The 23061-nt window shown below is 50.4% G+C and overlaps 3 protein-coding genes across 7 annotated transcripts in view; 2 read left to right on the plus strand and 1 right to left on the minus strand.

Moving 5' to 3' along the window:
- STAG3 (STAG3 cohesin complex component) overlaps positions 1-9822 on the minus strand; it is a 30846-nt gene extending 21024 nt beyond the window's left edge. For 4 of the 5 annotated variants that reach the window (XM_070362156.1, XM_070362155.1, XM_070362154.1 and 1 more), the window contains exons 1-7: positions 7951-8364; positions 6576-6678; positions 6082-6195; positions 3226-3322; positions 2466-2542; positions 1982-2186; positions 1413-1564 (exon numbers count right to left, since the gene is read on the minus strand). In XM_070362156.1, the coding sequence (XP_070218257.1) occupies positions 1413-1564; positions 1982-2186; positions 2466-2542; positions 3226-3322; positions 6082-6195; positions 6576-6678; positions 7951-8192 (990 nt within the window). In that variant the 5' untranslated portion in view covers positions 8193-8364. Of the gene's footprint in view, positions 1-1412; positions 1565-1981; positions 2187-2465; positions 2543-3225; positions 3323-6081; positions 6196-6575; positions 6679-7950; positions 8365-9597 lie in introns of those variants that run through there. The other variant, XM_070362158.1, reaches the window with a different exon arrangement.
- Positions 9823-10210: 388 nt separating this feature from the next.
- GPC2 (glypican 2) lies at positions 10211-16226 on the plus strand. The gene is given in 11 exon segments (XM_070362490.1): positions 10211-10604; positions 11267-11425; positions 11752-12074; positions 12851-12931; positions 13664-13826; positions 14082-14212; positions 14447-14599; positions 14690-14829; positions 14926-15029; positions 15032-15097; positions 15843-16226. Coding segments are annotated over 11 exon segments (1734 nt in total). The 5' UTR covers positions 10211-10438; the 3' UTR covers positions 16091-16226.
- A 1044-nt stretch (positions 16227-17270) lies between these two features.
- GAL3ST4 (galactose-3-O-sulfotransferase 4) lies at positions 17271-23016 on the plus strand. The gene is made up of 4 exons (XM_005893146.2): positions 17271-17374; positions 18552-18864; positions 19039-19342; positions 21542-23016. The coding sequence occupies exons 2-4, from the start codon at positions 18740-18742 to the stop codon at positions 22562-22564; spliced, it is 1452 nt and encodes a 483-aa protein (XP_005893208.1). The 5' UTR covers positions 17271-17374; positions 18552-18739; the 3' UTR covers positions 22565-23016.
- The last annotated feature ends 45 nt before the right edge of the window (positions 23017-23061 follow it).

Genomic DNA, 23061 nt, shown 5'->3' on the forward strand with positions numbered 1-23061 from the left:
AACGAAATAATAGTTGTTAAATCTAGATAGTTCATATGTTGTGTTCATTCTACCAATATATCTTTTTGAACATTTGAATATTTTCAAAATTAAAGAAAAAGGCAAAGAGAGGAAAGGAAGAAAGGTGGGTCTATCAATACCAAATTTTACGTTAAGTCAAAAAGGGAGACTGATAAAAGGCCATTGGCTATAGGGATTAAGAAGTTACTGGTTTGGAGAGAAAAATTGGAAAGGAAAAAATGGGTATAGAAGCTAGGTAGCAAAAAGGATTCAGCTGGATATTAAGGAAGGAAGGAAATACTAAAAGGATAGAAATGGAGTAACTGATAGAGAAGGATTAAGGATAGATTCAAACGCTTATATACAGTTATAACTGGAAAGAGGAAACCATTGGGGAGGGAGAAATTAAAGACAGAAAAGTAAAACTACAACTGATGAAGCAAGAGCCAGAGAAGTCCCAATAAAACAATCACACGAGTGTATATAAGATTTGAGACAGACTTAATACATATACTGTTTAAGATCACACTGACAGTGAAAATAGCAAAAGAGAATCCGGGAAGTAGAACATTCCCTCCTCTAATGATTTAGCATGGAAGAGATCTTTGATGAGAGCTGGAAAACAGTCAGTTGGCACAGTTAGACATGGTGAGTCCTGCCAACCTCATAGCTGGGGAGGTCTCAGATACTCTGGAGAAGTAAGGGGAAAATCAGTGTTAAGTTTCATGACATACACAGCTGTTTGAAGGTTTACACAGTGTAAGAGATTTTGCTGGGGGTTATGTCCTCTGGTGGTGGTCTTCAGGTTTAAAAGGAATCAAAGCAAGTACCTACTATGTGCCTGGGTAGGCAATTTACTCGTCTCATTTAGTCATCACAAAAACAATTACCTCCTTTTGAAAAGAAAGGACGCTGAAGCTTAGAGGTTACATAAGGCCATGGAGCTAGTAGCTAACTGGAACAGAATTTAAATCCAGGAGTGAACGACAGGCCTGTGTCCTTTCCATTCCTTGAAAACTTGGCCTCCTCCACCAGCAGTTGGCCTCCCAGCACTCCTGCATACCATACACTTGAGATGAAAGTCAATGCTTAATTCCTTGCACAAGATGCAGGCACAACACTTAAATACTTGTGATAATGAACGCAGACAATAGAAACCGAGCAAAAGTGGAATTACAGAGAACTTTTAAAATTTACTCTAACTAGAAATGCTCTCTTGAGCCCAAATCCCAGAAACAAGCTGAACATACAATGACCTCTAACAGGATGGGTCTATTAAACTACTGCCAAACTCCATCATCACAGTCTGAAAGCTTGCCTGGGAGAGAGAAGCTTGGGGGCTGATAAGGCGGTGTGATAAGCAGCTGTGATGGAAGCGCGGGAGCGGAGCAGGAGGCAGGGAAACAGCTCACCTCTCTGCGTTTCTCCAGCAGGCTCTCGAGGCGCTCAGGCGCTCTCTGTCCCGGCCCCTTGTTCCGTTCAGCCTCGTACTGACGCTGATTGTTGTCCTTGTGCAGACTCAGCTGGAGGGCAACTCTTACCAGGGAGGTCATCAGCTTCATGGCTTTGAGTCAGTAAAAACAAGGTAAGAAAATAATTAAGTCAGAGGAGGGATGGTATGTTCAAAAAAGAAGGAAAAAGGAGCAGTGAAAAAGAAAAGCTAGAGCAGGGTGACCCTAAAATCCTAAGACTCACTGTTCTGGAGTGGGCTTTTTCTCTCCCTCTTTTGGGCTGCTTTTAATCCTTAGCCTGTTCTCAGTGAGCTCTGAGAAACATGTTAAAGCTGGAAACTGTCACTGTGATCCACCCCTTTTAACAATCCCACTAGTGAGAAACTGGATGAAGGTTCAGGACAAAATAAGCATGACCCTGAAGTAAACAGCTAGAATGCAGGCAGGAAAGATGACCCAGGACTAGAGAACAGAGGGAAGTTCTACCAACCCCCATGAGAACACTTACAGAGTTAACAGTGACTGCTTACCAGCCAGGGTGCTGGTGTGACGGAAGGCACGGACCTGGGAGTCTGAGAGGCCAGTGAGCAGGGAGATGAGGTTGTCCATGGGGAAGCCATCGTAGAGGAGGCCGTACTGGCACTGGTAGACCAATGTCCTCACAAATTCACAGAAGCTTCCCTGGAACTTCTTCCAGGATGGGCCTGAAGCTGTCAGAGGATAGTCTCCTGAATCCTAAAGAAGAGTTCATGAAAAAGATGGGAGAGTTACTACCAGATCCATAGAGTCACAGAGACTGGATGTCAAAACCCAACCATATAGTAAAAAAATATATATCTTATTCTCAACTCTGTAGGCATATTCGGATAATGTGTATAGGTCCCTTTTGCTCCCAAGAGATTAAATCCCTCCTTCCAAAAGCTATCCTATTTCCCAGAATCGAAAAGAAGAGGGTAATGGGCCTTGTATTTTGCAATAACGGTGGCTAGAGAATCCTGGATAGTCTTCCTCCACCTCATTAAACTGTTCAGTTAGGTGCCGGATGATCTCTGAGTTAGACATCTTCTTGAACATCTCAGGGGTCACAGTGCCTGAGGAATGGAGATGAGATACTTAGAAGGGAAATAACAGATACCATGACCATTTACATAAACATTTGAAGATGATCTTAAAAATATACTGAAAAGAGCTCAGGTGGGGAATCAGAAGACCAGAATCCTAGTCATAAATGTGCTACCATCTAACTGGAATATCTGATATAAGGCAACCTGTCTAGAAAACCCCAGGGAATCAAACAGCAGAAAACTACAGTTAAAAAGAAATATTCCAAACAAAAAGAAAGCAAGAAAACTATGCCAGGTCCTTATAATACAACCTGCAGTCTTATAAGACTATCTGCCCCAGTAAATTAGGTCATGGCCTTTGGGGACCTGGGGCCACAGTTTCAGTAGAGAAATATGAGATGAAATGGCTTAGAAATAAGGGATAAGAAAAGATTATTTAGAGGAAAGAAAGGTCTGATGGTCCAAATCTGTAAACATCATCACTTTAGTATGTTTATTTTTCTCCAAAGGATTCTGTCTCCAAACCAATACATTCCATTACTGGATCACTTCCCTGTTTACCAATCAACAGTGTAGTTGATACTAGTTAAATAAAGGAAACTTTTCTTACACTTTACCCTCTCTTTTTAGGAATGCCTAATCCTACTCATATTCACAAAGAAAAAGTTTTATGAGAAAGGCTGGGGGTTAGAAAAGGGTAGTTTCCTCACCTTTACATCCACAAGACCGGATGAAAAAGTTAACGAGCTCCAGGAACGCTGCATCCTGGTCTTGCTTGTAGCTATCCAGCCACTCATCAACCAAAGACTAGGAAAACAGTGTGGGTAATTTCTATTTCTGGCAATATGATAGACTAGAAATTCTGTATAAGCTTCCTAACTGAAACATCTAAACTTCTGATTAAAATATTAAAAACATCTTTTGAAATGATGCACTACTAAACAAGAATGAAAGGTAGAATCCCATAAAACCAAAAACGGAAGTGAAGGTAGCAATTCTGGGAGATAAGCAAGCTGACTTTTGCTGAGGGTCTACTAAACCCCGGGAACCCTAACTTTCTGTCCAGATGGATGCATAGAATGTAGAGCACAGGAGACAAAGGCTAAAGGGCTTCCAAAGAGAGTAGTCCAAAAGGAGGCTCCTGCAAAGAGGCATACCTTCATGAAAGCAAGAATGAGAAATAGATTTACAGGTCTGAAGGGAAGCAAGACAACTAGCTTGTTATGACCTTAGTGTGGGGTAGAAGAAAAAAAGAATTCTTCCTTCAGAATTCATAACCATAAGCCAGTCCTCACATCTGGATTTGCAGTCCAGATCCACCTTACCAATAAAATCAAAATAATTTCAATCAGAATTTAATTAAAAGTGATTCTTCAGACTTCCCTGGTGGTCCAGTGGTTAAGAATCCACCTGCCAATGCAGGGGACACGGATTCAGTCCCTAGTCTGGGAATATTCCACATGCCATGGGGCGAATAAACCTATGCATGCCACAACTACAGAAACCTGCACTCCACGGCCCGTGCTCTGCAACCAGAGAAGGCACCACAATGAAAAGCCTGCGCACTGCAACTAGAGAGCAGCCTCTGCTTGCCACCACTAGAGAAAGCCTGCACCCAGCAACAAAGACCCCAACAAAGAAACAAGCACTAAAACTAACAACTAGCCGAAAAACAGACAGAATTACACTCACAGGCTTCAAACACTGAAGTTACCACAGATTATAAAATTATTATTTCCATGATTAAATAAAAGAGAAGCTTGAAAATACAAGAAAGAACAATTAACTTTGGAAAGGGGTCAAAAAAATGTGTAGAAGTGCATGATATAATAAATAAAATTTGAAATTTCAATGAATGGATTAAAAACAGATTGGATACAGCACAACATGAGTGAAGTAGAAAATTAAGTCAAAGACTTAATATAGCCCAGAGAGACAAATAAAAATAAGGAAAAAAGTTATTAAGACATGGAAAAGAGCAAGAATTTCTAATGATGTCTAATTGAATTCCAGAAGGGGATTAACAGAATGAGAAAGAGGCAACATTGAAAAAGAATTCTGCATAGTTGTCAAAAGACACCAGTCCTCAGAGCCTGGAACCTAACTGACCTCAAGCATGAAAAGAAAAGTTTATACCTCTGAACATCTGATAATACATAAAAACACAAAAGCAAAACAGTCTTGAAAACTGTTAAAGTAAAAAAAATTACTTACAAAGGACATGCATTTAACATTTACAAACAAAAGCACTTACAAGTTAGATGTGCACAAAAACAGTCCCAGCTGTATATGGTTATTAAATTAAATCAAACATTAAAAATGTAGTTCCTCAGTCACACCAGCCACATATCAAAAATCCATATGTGGCTGGTGGAATACTGTACCAGACAACAGTGATACAGACATCTCCAGCATTAGAGACTGTTGCATTAGACAGCACTTAGACTGATTGCTGATGTTCAATAGCAATACAGGAAGTTAGAAGGCAGTGGAATAATCTTTTTAATGTGCCGAAAGAAAAGTCATCTTAGAATTTGATACCCAGCAACCTTTTGAGAACAAGGGTAAAAGACATTTATACAAGCAAACAATGAGTTTGTTAATAAACTCTATCTAAAAGAAATTTTAAAACATAAAACTTTGGACAGCAAGAGAATGATTCTGTGTGGAAGATTTCTGATTTGAAAGGAAATGATGCAACTAAGAGTTTGCATACTGCAATGAAGATTGAAGATCCTGAGAGCCACAACTAAGAGCCAGCACAGTCAAATAAATATTTTTTAAAAGAAATGATGAACAAAAAATGATTAAAATGTAGATAAGTATAAACAAACATTATTTAAAACAATGATGTCTACTTGGAAGAGAAGGACAGGACAGAACTAAAACACTGTACAACAAACAGCATGTAAGGGGACTTCCCTGGCAGTCCAGTCATTAGGATTCTGCACTTCCACTGTATGGGGCACGGGTTCAGTCCCTGGTCAGGGAACTAAGATCCCGAAAGTCATTTGGCACTGCCAAAAAAAAAAAACCCAAACAGTATGTAAACTGTAAGGTCTAACTGGAATTAAAATGTGCTTAGGTTCTTGTATGAGATAAAACATTCAAAAGGAAAAAAGAGAAGAGGAAAGAGAAACAGAAAAGGCAAGATAAAGTGAAACCACTTAAGATGGTAGAAATAAATTGAAAAATATCAGTACTGACAATAAATATGAATCAATCTCTCTTATTAAAGGAGACACAGGCAGAGTGGATAGGTATAATTGTCAAAGTGGAGCTAAAAGTGACAGGGGTGAACACGTTGCCACCCCAATCCAAACTGCTTCTCTAAATTATCCAATGCCTTTCCTTGCCCCTCCCATCAATCAATAAAGGCAAGACCTACCCTCATCTGTGATAGTGTTAGGAAAGGAACATTCCCCCTCATGCAAGATCTCCCTTACATCACTCTACGGATTCACCCTGTGGCCTAATCTGCCTCTCTTGATACCAGTTATGTTCACTAAATCAAGTTTGTAGCATCTGTTCTTATCACTCCACCAGCGTGAGATACTCTGTTTTACCTGCATGTCACTTTTGGCACCTTTCACAGCATCAAAGAGATCACTGGCTGGTGGCTCTGACTCTTTCTGACCATTAGCACGTACTGTTTGGGACCTCTTCTTTGGAAGTTTTGCCTAGTTAGTAATAAGAAATCATGAATGTTTTTAAAAAGTAAAAGTGACATTAACACTTACTCTCATCAAAATCACAGTTAGGCTTAAGCTGCTAATTCCACAGCAGAGTTTGAGTTACTGTCTCAGCTTAGAAATCAAGGATTTTTATATTGTAAACTTTATTATTTCTAGCCTTATCTCCTTTTAAAAGTTCCTTAACTCCATTCCTGTTCCTCTATACCCTAATACTGTATTCTCTGCTCTTCAAAATCTGCCTTCTTTCTACTCCTGTCCCTTAATACTGTTTAAGCCCTGTCCTTTCATCAAGCATGTCACCTGAGCCTCTTCTAGGTTTTCTTTAGCTGCCTCCCAGACCAGGTTCAAAAACAAAACTGACTCACTGGGGTTGGTTTGAGTTGACGTTTTGCTGCTCTCTTCTTCCCATTTCGTCTCAAGCTGTCTTCGAAATCACTGCCTTCACCAGCTGACAAAGATTCACTATCCCTATGAAGGAGTGTGGTTCTGCTTAAATACAACACCCTAGTCCCTATATATAAAAGGATAAATGAATTATAATTTCTCTAACTATACACCCCTCTCCATGAGAAAAATATATTCAGATTTTAAGGAGAGATGAGCTGACTGTTGCCAGGAAGTAGAGACAATGTCTTAAAGGAAAACTTTCACTTAAAGAAAGCATTGGAAATGAAGAATGAGGCACTGAGGGAGATGAAGCACAACTCTTTCCTGCTGCTGCTGCTAAGTCGCTTCAGTCGTGTCCTACTCTGTGTGACCCTATGGACAGCAGCCCACCAGGCTCCTCTGCCCACAGGATTCTCTAGGCAAGAACACTGGAGTGGGTTGCCATTTCCTTCTCCAAACTCTTTCCTAATATCCACAATAAAAAAAAAAAATATTCACGTAGGCAGTCAGGGGGATAACTGCTGTGCAGAGAAAAATTAGCATGGGTCAGGAAATCGTGTTTGATTAATACTAATACACAAACAGGAGATTAATATGTGCCTGGTGTTAAATTTCAGCCCTTAAAACAAATTCACCTCTTACTGATTAAAATGTACAAAATATATATAACCTGGTCCTAAACAGCACAATGATTTACAAGAGACTAATTAAAATTACCAGGAGATATATTTATAACTGAAATATAAACTTTAAAAATAGTGAATCATTATGCTGTATATCTGAAACTTATATAATATCATGCATCAACTATACCTCAATAAAAAAAAAATTACCAGGGGATAAATTAGACCTTGTATGAGACTTTTTTTTTCTGGAAAAATTAAAAAAACAATTTTTTTAACCCAGGATGTACTCTTATAACTGTCACAGAATAAGCTCATAAATGCTAACAGGTGATGACTTGTTTCTATAACCCTAAATGAAGGAATTACAGGACACCAACTAAAAAGGATATACTAGTTTTCTGGCACCAAATAAAGAACTCTTTTCCCTTTCCCCCATGTCTGGGCCCTTACCAGAGGCTGCCCCTGTTGAACATACAAACGTGTTCAAGAAAAGTTTAGACAAGATGGATGATGGATTTATAACAGGATGGATTATTCTCGAGGCTTCCAACACCTAGGGCAGCAGAAAGGCACCCAGCAGAGCTGGCGGCAGGCGTGGGTCACAGTTCTGAACCAGCACAGCATCTCCTAGCGTTTCACAGTCACACATGTGTTGCCAGTTTGCTCGTTTGGAAAATGAAAATGGGAAAAACCTGAGGACGACGCATTTCTCACCAACTCCACTCACCCCTCTGAAGTCTGCTTCGAGTCCCCGTCATCGCAGGGCATAGCGACAGACACAGAAGAACTAGAAGCAGCAGACACGCTCCTCCGTCCACCCGCTACCGCTCTGCGCAGCGGCGAGGACGTGCTGCTCGGGGAGGAGGAGCTGTGGTACCGGGAGGACGACGACCGAAGGGTGGGCATGGTGGTCCAGCTTCGGGAAAAAGGGAAAAGGGAGGAAGGCGTCCTGACCCACCACGTCTCCATTCCCAGCTCCAACGATCCCCCTTCTTTACATGGGAATGGCTCTGGAACTCAGGGAGTGGGGGTAGGGGGCGCAAAATTAGAGGGATAATACACTGTAGATCAACTATACGTCAATTAAAAAAAAAAACAGAAAAGCACAGCTTTATAGATAAACCATAAAGGAAAAGAATAAAAAAAAATTTTTAATGTGTATGTTTTGGACTTTCCCGCCGGGTCCAGTGGTTAAAACTTCACCTGCCGATGGGGGTCAGGGGTGGGCGGGCAGCGGTTCTATCCCTGGTCAGGGACCTAAGATACCACATGCCTCCCAGCCAAAAAACCAAAACATAAAACAGAAGCAATACTGTTACCAATAAACACTTTTAAAATGGGGCTTCCCTGGTAGCTCAGTGATAAAGAATCCGCCAGCCAGTGCAGGTGGCATGGGTTCCATCCCTGGTCCAGGAAGACCCCACATGCTGTTGGGCAGCTAAGCCCATGCGCCACAATTAAGGAACCTGTGCTCTAGATCCCAGGAGCCGCAACTACTAAAGCCCACTTGGCCTAGGGCCTGTGCTCCCCAACAAAAGAAGCCACCGCAATGAGAAGCCTTGGTACCGCAACTAAAAAGTAGCGCCTACTCGCGACAACTAGAGAAAAGCCTTGGCAGAAACGAAGGCCCAGCCAAAAATATATAACGAATTATTTTTTAAAGACTTCAAAAATAATCCACAGCAAAAATAAAATGCATGTCTGTGTATAACTGAGTCACTTTGCTGTACAGCAGAGATTGGCACAAGTTTTTTTTTAAAAATACGTCAATTAAAAAAAAAAAAAGCCTAAAAAACAACCGAGAGGGTCCTGACCCAAGGCATCAGGAAGTTAAAGACGCCACCGTCCCAACGCCATCCTTGGGTTTGAAGGTGCTCCCCAAGCGTCGACCAAGGCACACACCAGGGTAGTTTAACACACCCTTCTCTCCCCACAATTCAGAGGAGAGAATCATGTGAAACGGAACCAGCTCCCACGGGGCAAACAAAAGACAAGAAAAACAAGAAAATAACCCCCCATCCCCCTACAAAGGCACATAAACTTCCATTCCTGCAACGTTAGAACCTGCCCCCGACAAGGACCAGACTGGGACGCGCTTAACGATTTGGGGCTGGAGGCGCCATCAAAACCGGGCCGGAAACGCTGAAGGAGTCACGGAAAGCTCTCGTTCTCCACTTCTCCAGAAGAGAGGCTCTGTAGCCCAGCCTGGGCTAGTTTATTTGGGTTACAGAGCCGTCTAACCGCTCGAGTGATTATCTGTCTTCCGGGGCTGGGATTCCTGGCCTCTGTGGAAGAAGCCATGGGGGAGGGAGGGTCTTCTCTCAGGACTGGAGAGCGGGGGACGGGGAACGCCTGGGTGAAAGGGGAGCCTCACTGTGACAGCCCGGGACAGCGACTTCTGGCCGAGCAGCGTTGAGGAGAAGTCACCGTCTCGGGTCCCTTTAGTTCCTGTGGTCACGCCCCCGTCCCTTTGGGTGGCAGACGAATCCAGAAAAACGCGGGAAGGCGCGAAGCCTGTCGTGCGCAGGCGCGAGCCCAACGGCTCGTCCTAGGGTTGCAAGTTGTCGCGAGACTTGAGCGTGTGCCAGCTCGTGCTCACCACGTTCTAGCCACGCCACTCCAGCAGCCTCGTGCGGCCACGAGCTCTCTAGATTGCAGCCGTATCACGTGGGCTCCCGCGCGCTGGCCACCTGCTTTAACTCGGCTCCTCCTGGCTCCGCCCCAGCCCGGCCCCCAAATTCCCCCTCTATTGGCTGGGCTTCACACTGCCCTAGTAGTAACTCCTTTAATCTGGCTTCTCAACTACCATAGGCTGGGTTCCACCTAGGCCCCGCCTTTAGATGTAGATAGCCACGCCTCAGAGGAAGACCACACCCCTCCCCTAACCTCCTAGTCCTGCCGAGTCCCGCCCCGCGGCCGAGCTTCCCCAGTACATTGGCTTCATTTCTCCTTGACCCCGCCCCTAAACTCGGCTCCTTACCATTATTGGCGGGGCCCCGCCCCGGGCCCCGCCTCCTGCCCGGCTCCCCGCTCCCATTGTCTCGGCAGATGCCGCCTTGGTCCAGCGATCGTGGTCCCGGTCCACTTTTCGGAGGTCGCGCTCTTTCTCTGGCCGGCGGGACAGTCCTGTGGCAGAGAACCGGCTTTTTGAGTTCGGGCGGCTCTTCTTTCCTCCTTACGACCCACTTTGCGGTCCCAAGGTGGCAGCAGCAGCTATGTACGCGCTGCGCTCTCTTCTGCTTCTGCTGTTGCCCCTCTGTCCCGGTCCTGGTCCTGGACCCGGTATCGAGGCAAAGGTCACCCGGAGTTGCACTGAGACCCGGCAGATTCTGGGGGCCCGGGGATATAGCTTAAGCGTACTCCCTCCCGCCCTGATCTCAGGTGAGGAGAAAGAGGGAGACTAGAGAATTGGGGGCGAGGGAGGGGGCGGGGGCCGGTCCTCCCCATCTCACAATAACTCTCTTCCCTTTCAGAGTGGCCGTTATAATAATCTTTTCCTCTCACGGTAATAATGTGTATTCTCCTCCGGAACTTCTTTATCAGGATCACAATAACACTCCCCTTCACATAACAGCTCTCTTACTCCACCCTCACCCCAGGAATCCCTTTCTAATAATTAGCAACCCCTCTGTGTTTTTTTCTTCACAGCCTAATTTGTTTCCCTCGCTATTTCCATGAGTCCCTTGTATGATAATACTTGCTTTCTTACCAGATAACCCCACCCCTCCAAACCCCATTCTTCCCATTGAAACCATCTGTATGTCCTTAGAGGCCTGGAGTGTGTGATGTTAGGCAGGCTACCTGAGGACCCTCTGATCACTAAATTGACCCACTCCTATTTGATCCCATGCCTAAAGGCAGTGAACTTGGGATGGGTGAGGGGACAATAAGGAGGGGGTAGGACCAGGTAGGAATGAGGTGGCAGACAATAGAAAAGAAACCAGACAGCTGGAAGAGAAAGGATGGCCCCCAGAGATGGGCAGGAGAAGGAAGGAATTTCATGACATCACTTTCCACCTTTCCTTCGTGTCTCCTCTGTCTAGGTGAACACCTCCGGATTTGTCCTCAGGAGTACACTTGCTGTTCCAGTGAGATAGAGCAGAGGCTGACCTGGGAAACTGAGGCCACCTTCCGAGGCCTGGTGGAGGAGAATGGTTCCTTCTTGGTTCACACACTGGCTGCCCGACACAGAAAATTTGATGGTGAGGACCTGGCACCCCCAAACCTGGCTTTATACCTTCTCTCTGAGCTCATGACCCCCACAAGCATCCTGTACCTACTCCTGACTCATCCCAAAGGCACTCCAGCCCTGGTTTAGCCCCCACATCCCCACCCTATGCTCTCACAGGGTCCTGCCCCACCCCCCCACCCCCAGTCTGCCCAGACCGCTAAGGGTTGCTTAATTTCTAACTCACTTGTCTTTTCTTTTTTCTCCCCATGCCCATTTCTTCTTGCCTCTGCCTTTTTACTTTTCCACCCTTCTCTGGCTTCATCCCACCTCACACCTCTTTTTCTGCACTTGCCACAGAGGTTTTTCGGGAGATGCTCTCCTCAGCCGAGCACTCCCTGTCCATGCTCTTCCACCGCTCCTTCGGCCGCCTGTATACCCAGCACACCCCCTTGTTCAGTGGTCTGTTCTCTCGGCTACGGGACTACTATGAGAGGTCCGGTGAGGGGTTAGATGATGCCTTGGTGGATTTCTGGGCTCAGCTCCTGGAGAAAATGTTCCCCCTGCTGCACCCACAGTACATCTTCTCCCCCGACTACCTGTTCTGCCTCACACGACTGGCCTCTTCTGCTGATGACTCTCTGAAGCCTTTTGGGGACTCACCCCGCCGCCTCCGCCTGCAGGTGAGGGGCCCCAAGGCCTGAGCTTCAGCCACCTTTGACCTAGTGACCTCTGAACTGTGTACCACTCACCTCCAACTCAGTGACCCCCTTTTCATGCCCCAGTCGCCCCAGTCACCTCTGCCTGACCCAGCTCTCCTTGTTTCCTTTGACTGGAGCCCTGCCCCCCAATTCTGTGTCCTAGTCTCATCCTAGTGGCTCACCCACTCATCTGCTTTTGCTCCCTGCCCCCCCTTTCTGACAACTCATCCCTATTCCCAATATCTTGACTTCCTCTGGTTCAGCTGTGTAGTGTGAGTGTGAGTTGTGACTGTACTGAACGCTGGTTCAACACTATTAAAGGATTTTCACTTATAGTATCTCATTTAATTGTCATAACTCTATGAAGTAGATGTTCACATTCCTATTTTACAGATGAGAAGACTGAACCTTGAAGAGGTTAAGGTCTCACAGCCAGTAAGGGGTGGAGCTAGGCTTCACACCCAGGTCTCCTGGCTTCAGGTTCAGCATTTGTTCCAATATAAGTCCCTCTATCTCCAAGTCCTGTAAAATGTAACCCTTCCACTTCTTCCCAAGCCCAGTTCCCCTTGGTCCTGCCAGACTCTGAATTCGTTGATCTTCTTGAACCTGCCTCCCGGAACCACCTGACATTCCTAATCACCCCAAGATAACCTGCAAACCTTATCCCCACTGCTCATCCCTTTGGTGCGGTCTCTTGGCCCCAGTGTTGACTGACCTTCAACAGTCTGGTGGTTTTTCTCCCCTTTCCCTTCCTCCAGATAACCCGGGCCCTGGTGGCGGCCCGGGCCTTTGTCCAGGGCCTGGAGACTGGAAGAAATGTGGTCAGCGAAACACTTAAGGTTAGAAGGGCCTTGAGTATGGGTGGGGCCCAGGGAGGGAGAGGAAGTGGGAAAGGCCCCGTGAAGAAGAGTCAGGTGTCAGCTGGCAGGAGAGGCCTGGCCTTCCCTTATCAGCCATGAAACCCTGGCATCCTGGGTAAATCAGGAAGACTGGAGTCTTTCTTGTGTCATGACCCATGACTCTTCCCACCTCTGACCCTCTTCTGCCCTCTGATGACTCTTACCCTCTGCCAGCCTCTCAGGACCTGCTCATCTCCATAGCCTCTCTGAGATTGGCCCATTGGCCCCCCTGGTTTTCTCCAGGGCCCCTCCGTGGCTCCCTCCTAGAGGCCAGATTCCTGGCTTGGGCTTCAAGGCCCTCTCGACTGCCCATTCTTTCCTTGGCCTCCCAGCCTTACTTCCTGTATCCTCATTCTCCTCTCAACCATGATGGGCTCACTCTTGTCCTTGAACCTATTCTCAGGCCCCTCACTGCCCCTCTGGTCCATTTCTCCCAAGAAGCAGGATGTGCAGCCCGGCCCCTAGAAGCCTCCCTCCTCAGATCTGGCGCAGTCCTGGGGTCACTCCTGCTGCTGCGTGGGGTCATCAACCCTAGAGATTCACATCCAGCTTCACACTTAGAGCCTAGGAAAGGTGGGATGGGGTATTTGATTTCTCTCTGTGCCCAGCACCAGGCTTGGCTGAGGGCAGCCAAGTGTTTGTGGATGACACAGCCCTGCTCTCTGCTCCCAGATGCCGCTGTCCGAAGGCTGCAAGCGGGCTGTGATGCGTCTGACAGGCTGCCCCCTTTGCCGGGGGGTGCCCTCGCTGCCACCCTGCCGGGGCTTCTGCCTCAACGTGGCCTATGGCTGTATCGGCAGCCAAGGACTGGATCCTGACTGGGGGCCCTATCTGGGTGAGGGGATTCAGGACAGCCTGAGATGGCTGTCTGTGTGGGGTGGGCAGGGTGGACTGGGGAGGGAGTGTTCAGCAGTGCTGAGTGGAGAGGATGAGGGGGGCTCTTCTCATGTCAGTCCTCCCCCCAATCTAAGATCCGCAGCTCCCCTCCAAGGCCTGGGTCAGGATCTGTGGGAACATCCCACTTCAGTGAGTATCTATCTCCCTGTACAGCCCCTCATTTAACCCTTTCTCCGTCTTACCCTCTTTCAAGATGGTCTCCTGTTCCTAGCCGACAAGATCCAAGGCCCCTTTTCTTTTGAGCTGGCAGCCCAGTCCATCGGGGTGAAGATCTCAGAAGGCTTGATGCATTTGCAGGAGAACAGTGTAGGGGTGTCAGCCCAGGTACAGGGGCCACAGGAAGGGTGAGAGTGTCAGATTGGGAGTTGGCGGGAGGGGAGGGAGTTGACAGGAGGGAGAAGCATAGAGGGGAGGCCCTGGGGTGGGAGGACAGTGTGGGGTGTTAGGGAGACACTGTAGGGTCTCTGGATAAACTGGGGTATCAAGGACGTTTGGCGTGTTGGGGTGTGGGTTTTACCGCGGGATGACTGTGTGTGGGGTCTCTTCCCGGTGCCGAAGGTATTCCAGGAATGCGGGAGCCCCCAGCCAGCGCGGGCTCGCGCCCGCCGTGCCCCAGCCCCAAGGGAGGAGGTGGGTCGCTTCTGGTCCGCGGCGGCGGCGGCGGAGGAGGAGCGGCCGACGACGGCTGCAGGCGCTAGCCTGCCCCGGCTGGTGAGTGGCGGGTGGCCGCGGCAGGGGCGCAAGCGCGGGGGACAGGGGCGCGCGCTCCATCTCTGCCCGGCCGGCTCTCTTTACGTCCAGGTGTGGGAGCTCCGCGAGCGTCTGGGCCGGGTGAGGGGCATCTGGGCCGGGCTGCCCCAGACTGTGTGCGGGGACCCCCGCGTGGCGGCGGACCTCTCGCAGGAGGCGGCGCCTTGCTGGACCGGAGCTGGACCGGGCCGGTGAGAGCCGGGCGGTGGGCTGCGGGGGCGCGGGCGGGCGAGGCTGACTCCTGGGGCGGGGTGGGGCGGGAGCCTCCGGGGCTGCTCTGCTCGCAGGTACTTGTCGCCCGTGGTCGGCTTCCAGGCCGGGAAGCTCGACAACCCAGAGCTGGATGCAGAAGCCTCAAGCCCCGACCTCCAGACGCGGAGGCGGCGGCTGCAGCTCGGGCCACCACAACCAGGATGAAAGCGGCCGCCCTGGGACGCGACCTGGAGCTGGAGGACTGGGGTGAGACCCGCGGACGCCGCGAGGACCTCGCTCCGCCCCGCTTTCCGCGATTGGACTCAGGCCAACCCGCAGCCCCGCCCCCTGCGTCTGTTGTCCCTCCCCTCGTGTCTCAGTTACCATTCATTCGTTCACTCACGCAGTTCACACGCCTGTATTGAGCGCTTACCTCAAAGGTAGGGAGTGGAAGACCAAGGAGAAGATCTCTACCCTTGATTTCACGGTCCCTTGGGGGAGACACCAAAATATTCTTACAGAGCGATGGGAAGCTCCCGAGGGTGGGCTGTGGGAAGAGTCTGGGGGCAGGGAAGTGGGGTGCGGGTGCCACGGGGCTGGCTCCCCAAAGTAGAATTTGCCAGAGATGCAAGGCACTGACATACATTTTTTCCCCTCACTCCCACCGTCTCTCTTTGTCTCTCCTCCCCCACTCCTCTTTCCGTCTGCTCGCTGCTTCTGTTGTCTGTTTTCTCTGTCTTTTCCTGTTTATCCTCTCTCCCCATCTGTCGCTCTTTTTTGTCTCTGTCTCGTCTCTTCCTGTGTCTCGTTGCCTTATTTCCATGTCTGTCTGATCTCTCTCTTCGCCTTCCTGTCACTCACTTTCTCCCTCCTCTCATCCTGCCTGCCCCTGCCCCAACCTTTCACTGTTTCTGTGTCGAGTTCTTTTCCTCCTTGCCTTTGGCTGTTTCTTGCACCTTCTCACGCTACTTCCCTTCACCATCCCTGTTTCCGATCCTCCCCCTCCTTCCAGAGGACGCTAGCGGCTCTGGAGAGGGACAACACTATGCAGATGACTGGATGGCTGGCGCAGCAGCTGTGGCCCCCCCAGCGCGAGCTCCTCGCCCTCCTCGAAGGGAAGGTGCTGGGGGCAAAGGAGGAGGTGTCATTATCCGCCACAGCCAGGACCGGAGCAGGACTGGAGGGACGTCTGTTGGTTTTCACACACAACCCCTCCTCATTCTCTTCCTCTTAGCCCTAGCCCTGCTTGGACCTCGATAACAGGGGAGGGGTGCCCTGGCATCGGAAGGGTTCATGGCCCTTCCCCTCTCCCCCATCAGCTGGGTCGGGAGAGGAGTCGAAGGCGGCTGCAGAGAGGGTAGAGAGGGACGTTTTGGGTGAATGGCTGGGGCCCCAAATCCAGGAGATTTCCATTGGTGGGTTGGGGGGTGGGTGTTCACAATATTTATTTTTTCATTTGGTATCTGGGGAGGAAGGGCTGGGGGGGTATTTATTTAGGAAGGAGGTATGGTCTCTCCAACCCAGCCTCTATGGTTAGGTTGTTGGTGAGCCCCAACAGGGAGAAAGGGAGGAGTTTCAGAGTTGCAGTTGGTGGGGTGGGGTTTGAAAGAAGTTGAGAGTGGGGTGGGTGGGGCACCCGGTCTCAGAAACTCAGAAATAGACAAAGCTGGGCGCTTATGGGGTGCAGGGCAGGGGACTAGGATGTCAGGATCTATGGGGCTGGATTCTGTTGAGTTTTTCAGTATCACTTTCTTAAACTAAAATATCAAAAAAACCCGCATTTCATGGTCTCTGCCATCCACATCCTTCACAAGTATCCCCATTTCATGTTTCAGTGTTCAACTCAGTGTTTATTCTGTAAAATAAATGGCTAATTTGTTGGACTCGGTGTGTGACTTTCTGTACCTTTAGCCCCAGAGTCTCTGTGACCAGCAGTTCATTTTCTGCCTCCTTGAAACCTGTCCCCTGGGATTGAATTGGGCAAGCTGTCCACCCTCTGGGTCTGAATACCTATCTGCAAAATGGGGAGAATTCTGGAGACTAGCAAAACTTTTGGACCCAAGGCATCATTAATATCACCATACTACTGCTCTCTGCCTTCAGGGTGGGTGGGCCCCCTCGGCCCCCACCTCCTTCTTCTCTGTGAAGGTTCCTCTGGCTACCTTGTCATATCCTCGATAATGTCTGCTTTCAACTCTGTTACCGTCTTTTCTTTTTTCTTTCAGTCGCCTGAATGAGTCTTCTGTTCTGCAGAAAGCTGAAAGAAAAAGTACAACAGCGAAAGGAGGGTAGAAGTGTCTTCTAAGGGCAGGCTGGGTGCCCTGAAAGAGAAGGAAAGATGCGGGGAAGGAGAGACCCAGAGACGCCGAATTCGGTCAAAGCCGAATCAGCTGCACGGACTGGCGGGACAAAGGGAGGGAGGGGGAGGAGCCTGGGCGCTGAGAAAGTTTATGGGGAAAGTTGAGCTGAGCGAGGAACCGGGCGGTGGCTGGGGCAGGCGGGAGGGCCAGACCCCGATTTCCCAGCTGCTCCTCAGGTGGCCTGGTGAGTCGGCAAGCGAAGCTGAGGCCTAGATCAGTGGAAGGACCCTAGAATTGATGGGAGGAGTCATGAGGGGTTTCACAGAGAACCCCAGAGGGAGCCAACCCAGGGCTGGCAACAGACTGAGCAATCCCCAAAGCTGGAGGGGTCCGAGGGCTGGAATTGGAGGTAATGGGAGGAGACAGAGATGGATGGAAGGAAGACAAGAAATTTAAGCATGGGCGGGGGCGCGGTGCCGGTCAGGACCCTGGGGCTGGGTTGGGGGAGGAAACCAGGGGGTGATGCCAGAGGGGGCAGGTCTCTGGGTAGCAAGTGTGCGTTCTCTGCCTGGGGTCGCTTTGGGCTCATCCTGGAAGGGGGCTGTCAGGGCTTGTTTGAAAGACGGACTGCGGCCAGTGGCTGTGGGTTGGAATGAAGGGGCAGGTCCGGACTCCCAATTGATTGGGAAGCTGGGGCCTGAGAAGGAATTCCAAAGCTCAGCGTCCACTTTTCTTGTCTTGTTATCTTTGTGTCACAGAGTTTCTCTCCCCAGCCCCACCCTCTCAATCCCCTCTGAGTGCACTGCTGGGATTGGAAAGTGGGAACGGGGGTGTGTTTTGGCGGAGGGGGTTATGGCTGAGATCTGGGCTTCGTAAGCAACCCTACACCCCCCAGGCCGCTCTCACACACTGGGGTCTGCCCGCGCGCGCCGCCGTGCGAGGGAAAGGATGCCTGAGCTTAAATGAGCCGGTCTACTCTTACTCCTTACAAAATCGCTCCTGCGGTCTCACTTCCCTGGGTTTCTAAGCCGTGTGCCCCGTCAGGCCCTCCTTAAGGCTTCCCCTCTCAGCCTCGGGGGTGGGAGGGGGGGCGCCACATCCAGATTTGTCACAGGCAGAGGGGCAGAGGAGGTGGCCCGGGGCCTGGAGATGTCCATCTCCCTGGTAAGAGTGGACTGGTCTGATCTTCCTCCCTTTCACTTCCAAATCCCTGGGGCTTGGGGCAAAACTGTCCTTGGAGGTTGGAGGGAGCTGCAGCTGACAGCAGAGCCGCAGTCATGGGGCACCTGGAAGCTCTGGGTGTAGAGAGGGCTCCCCTCCCACCCCCCTGCCTGCAATGAGGTCGTGGCTGCCCGGCAGCACGAGCAAAGGCTCTTACCCGCTCCTTAGATTCCCCTCCTTCCCCCTCATTTCCCTTCTAGACGCTGACGGAGGCAAAAATCTGCTAACTCAGGGGGCAGACTCAACCAGGGCTGCGAGCAGGCCTGGGGAATGAACCCCCGAACTCGAACGAGCGCCTTCCGCGGCTGCACGGCGGTCTCCAGCTGTCTCTGCCTCTGTGCCTGGCCCTTGCCCTGTCCCTCTCTAGTGTCACCCTCCCCTGTGCCACATGGGCGTTCTGTCTCCCACCAGGACCATGCGCCTCTGGGGGCCCCGGAGCCTAGGGGTGGCTCTGGGAGTCTTCATGACCATTGGATTTGCCCTCCAGCTCTTGGGGGGTCCCTTTCAGAGGAGGTGAGTTCCCATCTTGTCCCAACGGCCCCCAGATGCCCCACGTGCTCTTGTCTGTCCCACCTGGGGCTGTGACTCTTGGGGACTCAGAGGACACTCCATGCCTTTCTGGCTCCACGAGACACCCATCCACCTGCTGGTGAGGGACAGGACACTTCCCCTCCCGTCTCTCCCCAGGCTACCCGGGCTGCAGCTCCGACATTCCTGGGCCTCATCCCTGGGACCAGCTGCTCCATCCTGTCCACCTCGGCAGCACCTTGTGTTCCTGAAGACACATAAATCCGGGAGCAGCTCTGTGCTGAGTCTGCTTCACCGCTATGGGGACCGACACGGGCTGCGCTTTGCCCTCCCTGCCCGCTACCAGTTTGGCTACCCAAGACTTTTCCAGGCCTCTCGGGTCAAAGGCTACCGGCCTCAGAGTGGAGGCACCCAGCCCCCTTTCCACATTCTCTGTCATCACATGAGGTTCAACCTGAAAGAGGTGAGGAGTGTGAGGGGGTGGGAGGGACTGGGGAGAAATGGGCTCGGGCCTGTAGCCAAGACCACCAGGAGAGGAGACCCCAGGCATCTCCTTACCCAAAAGTTGGGCTGGGGGGGCCCACAAAGGTGGGAGTCCTGTTCTCTTCTCTTCAGCTGTCCCTGCCTCAGAATTTTCTAGCACCTGAAGTTCTGCCTTCTCCCATCTAGAATTTACTAGAGTCTCTTTCCTTGATCCATTTAGCCTGCTGGCATCAGTGCTCTGCCAACTCTCCCTCCAGGTGCCGCTGGCCTTTCCTGGCCTCTCCCACTGACACCACCAGGGTCCCTGCACAGACACTGCCTTCGGACCCATCTTCCTCTCACTCCCTTCACCAAGTCTGCCAGATTCTGAGGATCAGCTATATGCCAAGCTCTAGCCCAGTCCCAGTCTCCCTTCCCTGCCCCTAGCCTCATTTCTAAATAGGGAGATAAGTGCACGCACTCACGTGTCATCCGTGCACACACACACAGGAACCTGAGAGCTCTTGGAGGAGGAAAATCAATGGGCAAATGAAAACACCCAGGGAAAGAGAGAACTTTCACTGAACACGTCGAGTGCTGGGTAGTCATCTTATCATCACCCTGCCAGGAAGGCATGTGTCCCCACTACACAGATGAGTAGATGCACTCTCAGAAAGGCTAAGGGACTGGCCTCTGTTAACAGAAAGCTGCAGACTAGCATTTGAACCCAGGCCCAGCTGCTCCAAAGTGCCTTCTGTTGCACGTGTGTGTGCATATGTGTATTTGTTTTTTGGAACTGCGGTGAGAATATTCATCAAAAGAGGTGGGGTTTTTCTCAAGAAGTGGGTTTTATAGCGAAGGATGGACGTCACTTTGTAGTAAGGGAAATATCGGGTGTTCTCAGAGCAAAACATCTCAGAGACACAGTGGCGGTGGGGTGTGTGTGTATGTGTGTGTGTATAAGTGATAGTACTTCAGCGGTGGCTGCAAAGACAGTCCTGTTGGAGCTGGAGCTGAAGAAAGCAGCAGCAGCACGAACTGATCTAACGGGCAGTGAGGGGCACTGTTGAGAGTAAAGCGAGGAGAGGAATCACTGAGGCAGGTGTCTCTGGAGTTTAGGATGACTGTCACCACCATTCACTGCCTACCTCCCATGTTCCATGCACTTCCACATTCTTCAGAGTGAGTATTAACCCAGATTTATTGATGGAGGAATAAAGGCTCTGAGAAGTACAATAACCTGCCCAAAGTTACACCAGTTGGTAAATGGCTGAATTGGAATTTTATTCCAGGTCCCTCTGATGCCATGGACTGTTCTCTGCCCTCTTCCCCTATGCCTTCAAAGACACACAGTTCACAGGCTTGTCCTTCAGGCATGCCCACATCCATCGAACAGATTGGAGGACTTGTCAGGGAGTCACGGTCAATGACCACAGTCACATTCAGATGCAGAAATCCTGCAGGGAGTCCCAGAGCTGGACTCTGGTGTGGAACTGCCTGCCGGACCACACTAGGGTGTGGCTCAGCCCAATGCCCACCTTCCTTCTTGCCAAGAAGTGGGATCTTATGTCCCAAGACTCAGAACAGCTCCTTACTGAGTGGCCATGGCGCCCCAGTGCCCATTTCAGGGATGTCTCTTGCTTTCCAAGATGCCAAGGAGCCTCCCAAGTGCCCTGACTTTCAGCCATTCTGGGCTTGGCCTGCCCACATGACACCTGTATCTGAGATAGAATTATGGTTGCTATCTACTTGCTGCCAGTGATCCTCCTGAGGAGGCCTGAAGCCAGTTCCCTTCTTGGAGCTGTGACCAAGAATCCCAGAGTAGACATGTTATAGGTTTTTGTTGGACAAGTGAACACAAGGTTTGATTCCTAGAGTGTTACCAAAGCAGACAGAAAGCCCTGAGGAAATGTTCTCTAGGAGCTCCCCATATTCCGGGTTCCTTCCTATCCTTATCTCATGTAACCTCCATAATCGTCTGGGAAGGAAGGTATGATGGTCCCCATTTTGCAGATATGTAAATGGAGTCTCGGAGATGTCAAGTACCTTACCAAGCTCTGTGCAGCTAATGAAGGAAGCTGGGGGTTCCCAGCAGAGCCGCCAGAAGGAGGCAGGAAGAGGCTGGGGGGCCGGTGTGCACTGGTTGCTCTTAGTCTCTTCCTCCCTGGTTCACTCCATGCCCGCTTCCTCTCCTCCCCAGGTACTTCAGGTCATGCCTTCTGACAGCTTCTTCTTTTCCATTGTCCGAGACCCAGCGGCTCTGGCCCGTTCTGCCTTCTCCTACTATAAATCCACATCATCGGCCTTCCGCAAAGCACCATCCTTGGCTGCCTTCTTGGCCAATCCTCGAGCCTTCTACCGACCCGGGGCCCGGGGGGACCACTATGCACGCAACTTGCTATGGTTTGACTTTGGCCTCCCCTTCCCCCCAGAGATGAGGACCAAGAGAGGGAATCCGCATGTCTCCAGAGACCCCAACCCTCCCCAGTTGCCTTCTGGCGCTGGCCCTCCAGCCCACACCCTGGATCCCAATGCTCTCTTCCATCCTGTTCCCACTGTTGCTGATGGTCACAGCCAGATGTCCAGCCCTGCCTCTTTAGATTTGGGGTCTTCATCCTTCATCCAGTGGAATCTGGCCTGGCTGGACTCTGTCTTTGACCTGGTCTTGGTGGCCGAGTACTTTGACGAGTCACTGGTCCTGCTGGCAGATGCGCTGTGCTGGGGTCTAGATGATGTGGTAGGCTTTATGCACAACGCCCAGGCTGGAGGTGGGCAGGACAGAAGCACCATTGACGATGGTGGACTGACCACTGAGGAAAGGCAGCTGACTGCCCGGGCACGAGCCTGGAACAACCTGGACTGGGCTCTCTATGTTCATTTCAACCGAAGTCTATGGGCCCGGATAAAGCAATATGGCCAGAGCCGGCTGGACAGTGCTGTGGCAGAGCTCCGGGCTCGCCGAGAAGCCCTGGCTAAACACTGTCTGGTGGGGGGTGAGGCTTTAGACCCCAAGTACATCACTGACCGGCGATTCCGCCCTTTCCAGTTTGGGTCAGGTAAGGTTTTGGGTTATGTGCTCCGAAGTGGGCTGAGCCTCCAAGACCAGGAGGAGTGTGAGCGCCTGGCTACCCCGGAGCTGCAGTACAAGGATAAGCTAGATGCCAAGCAGTTCCCCCCAACAGTCTCTCTGCCCCTCAAGACTTCAAGGCGACCCTCCCCCTAGGCATCAAACCACTGTCTTAGGCTGAAGAGCAGCTAAGCCATAGGGCGCCAGTGATGAGTGTGAGGCAGCCAGATGCCCTTTTGGCTTCCCTCAGAAAGCATGTCAGCTCCCCAGAGGACCAGTGGAACTTTTATAAGAATGTTGGTCGTACATCCTCCAGCCCGTGCCAAGGAATCCCAGACCGAGCAGCAGGCTCCCTCCCATTTTTGCCCCTTCCCTTTCCCACCCCCGACCCCACCCCCATCCCTGAAGGTCCAAGCTGCACTTTCGAAGGCCTTCTGGAGGAGCAAACCATGGAGTACGACAGAGAAAGTCTGGGACACAAGGGATCGGAATACGTCCATCTCTCTATGAAACACTTGTTATTGAGCTATGCTCATTTCACTACGAATGAAATGTTCAGTGAATAAATAATTTGAAACTTCGACCTGCTCTAGAGCGGCAAGGGAAAGGGATGGAGCATCTTCCTGGGAGAAACGGGGTTGGCGGGGAGTGGG

This window comes from Bos mutus, chromosome 25, assembly GCF_027580195.1.
Source record: "Bos mutus isolate GX-2022 chromosome 25, NWIPB_WYAK_1.1, whole genome shotgun sequence".
NCBI lineage: Eukaryota > Metazoa > Chordata > Mammalia > Artiodactyla > Bovidae > Bos > Bos mutus.

Bases quoted from the DNA above. Each gene is read 5' to 3' on its own strand.
- GAL3ST4 (XM_005893146.2), top strand. From the start codon at position 18,740: ATGGGCGTTCTGTCTCCCACCAGGACCATGCGCCTCTGGGGGCCCCGG. The intron at 18,865-19,038 runs GTGAGTTCCCAT...GTCTCTCCCCAG, and splicing joins GGGGGTCCCTTTCAGAGGAG to GCTACCCGGGCTGCAGCTCC. The intron at 19,343-21,541 runs GTGAGGAGTGTG...TCTCCTCCCCAG, and splicing joins TGAGGTTCAACCTGAAAGAG to GTACTTCAGGTCATGCCTTC.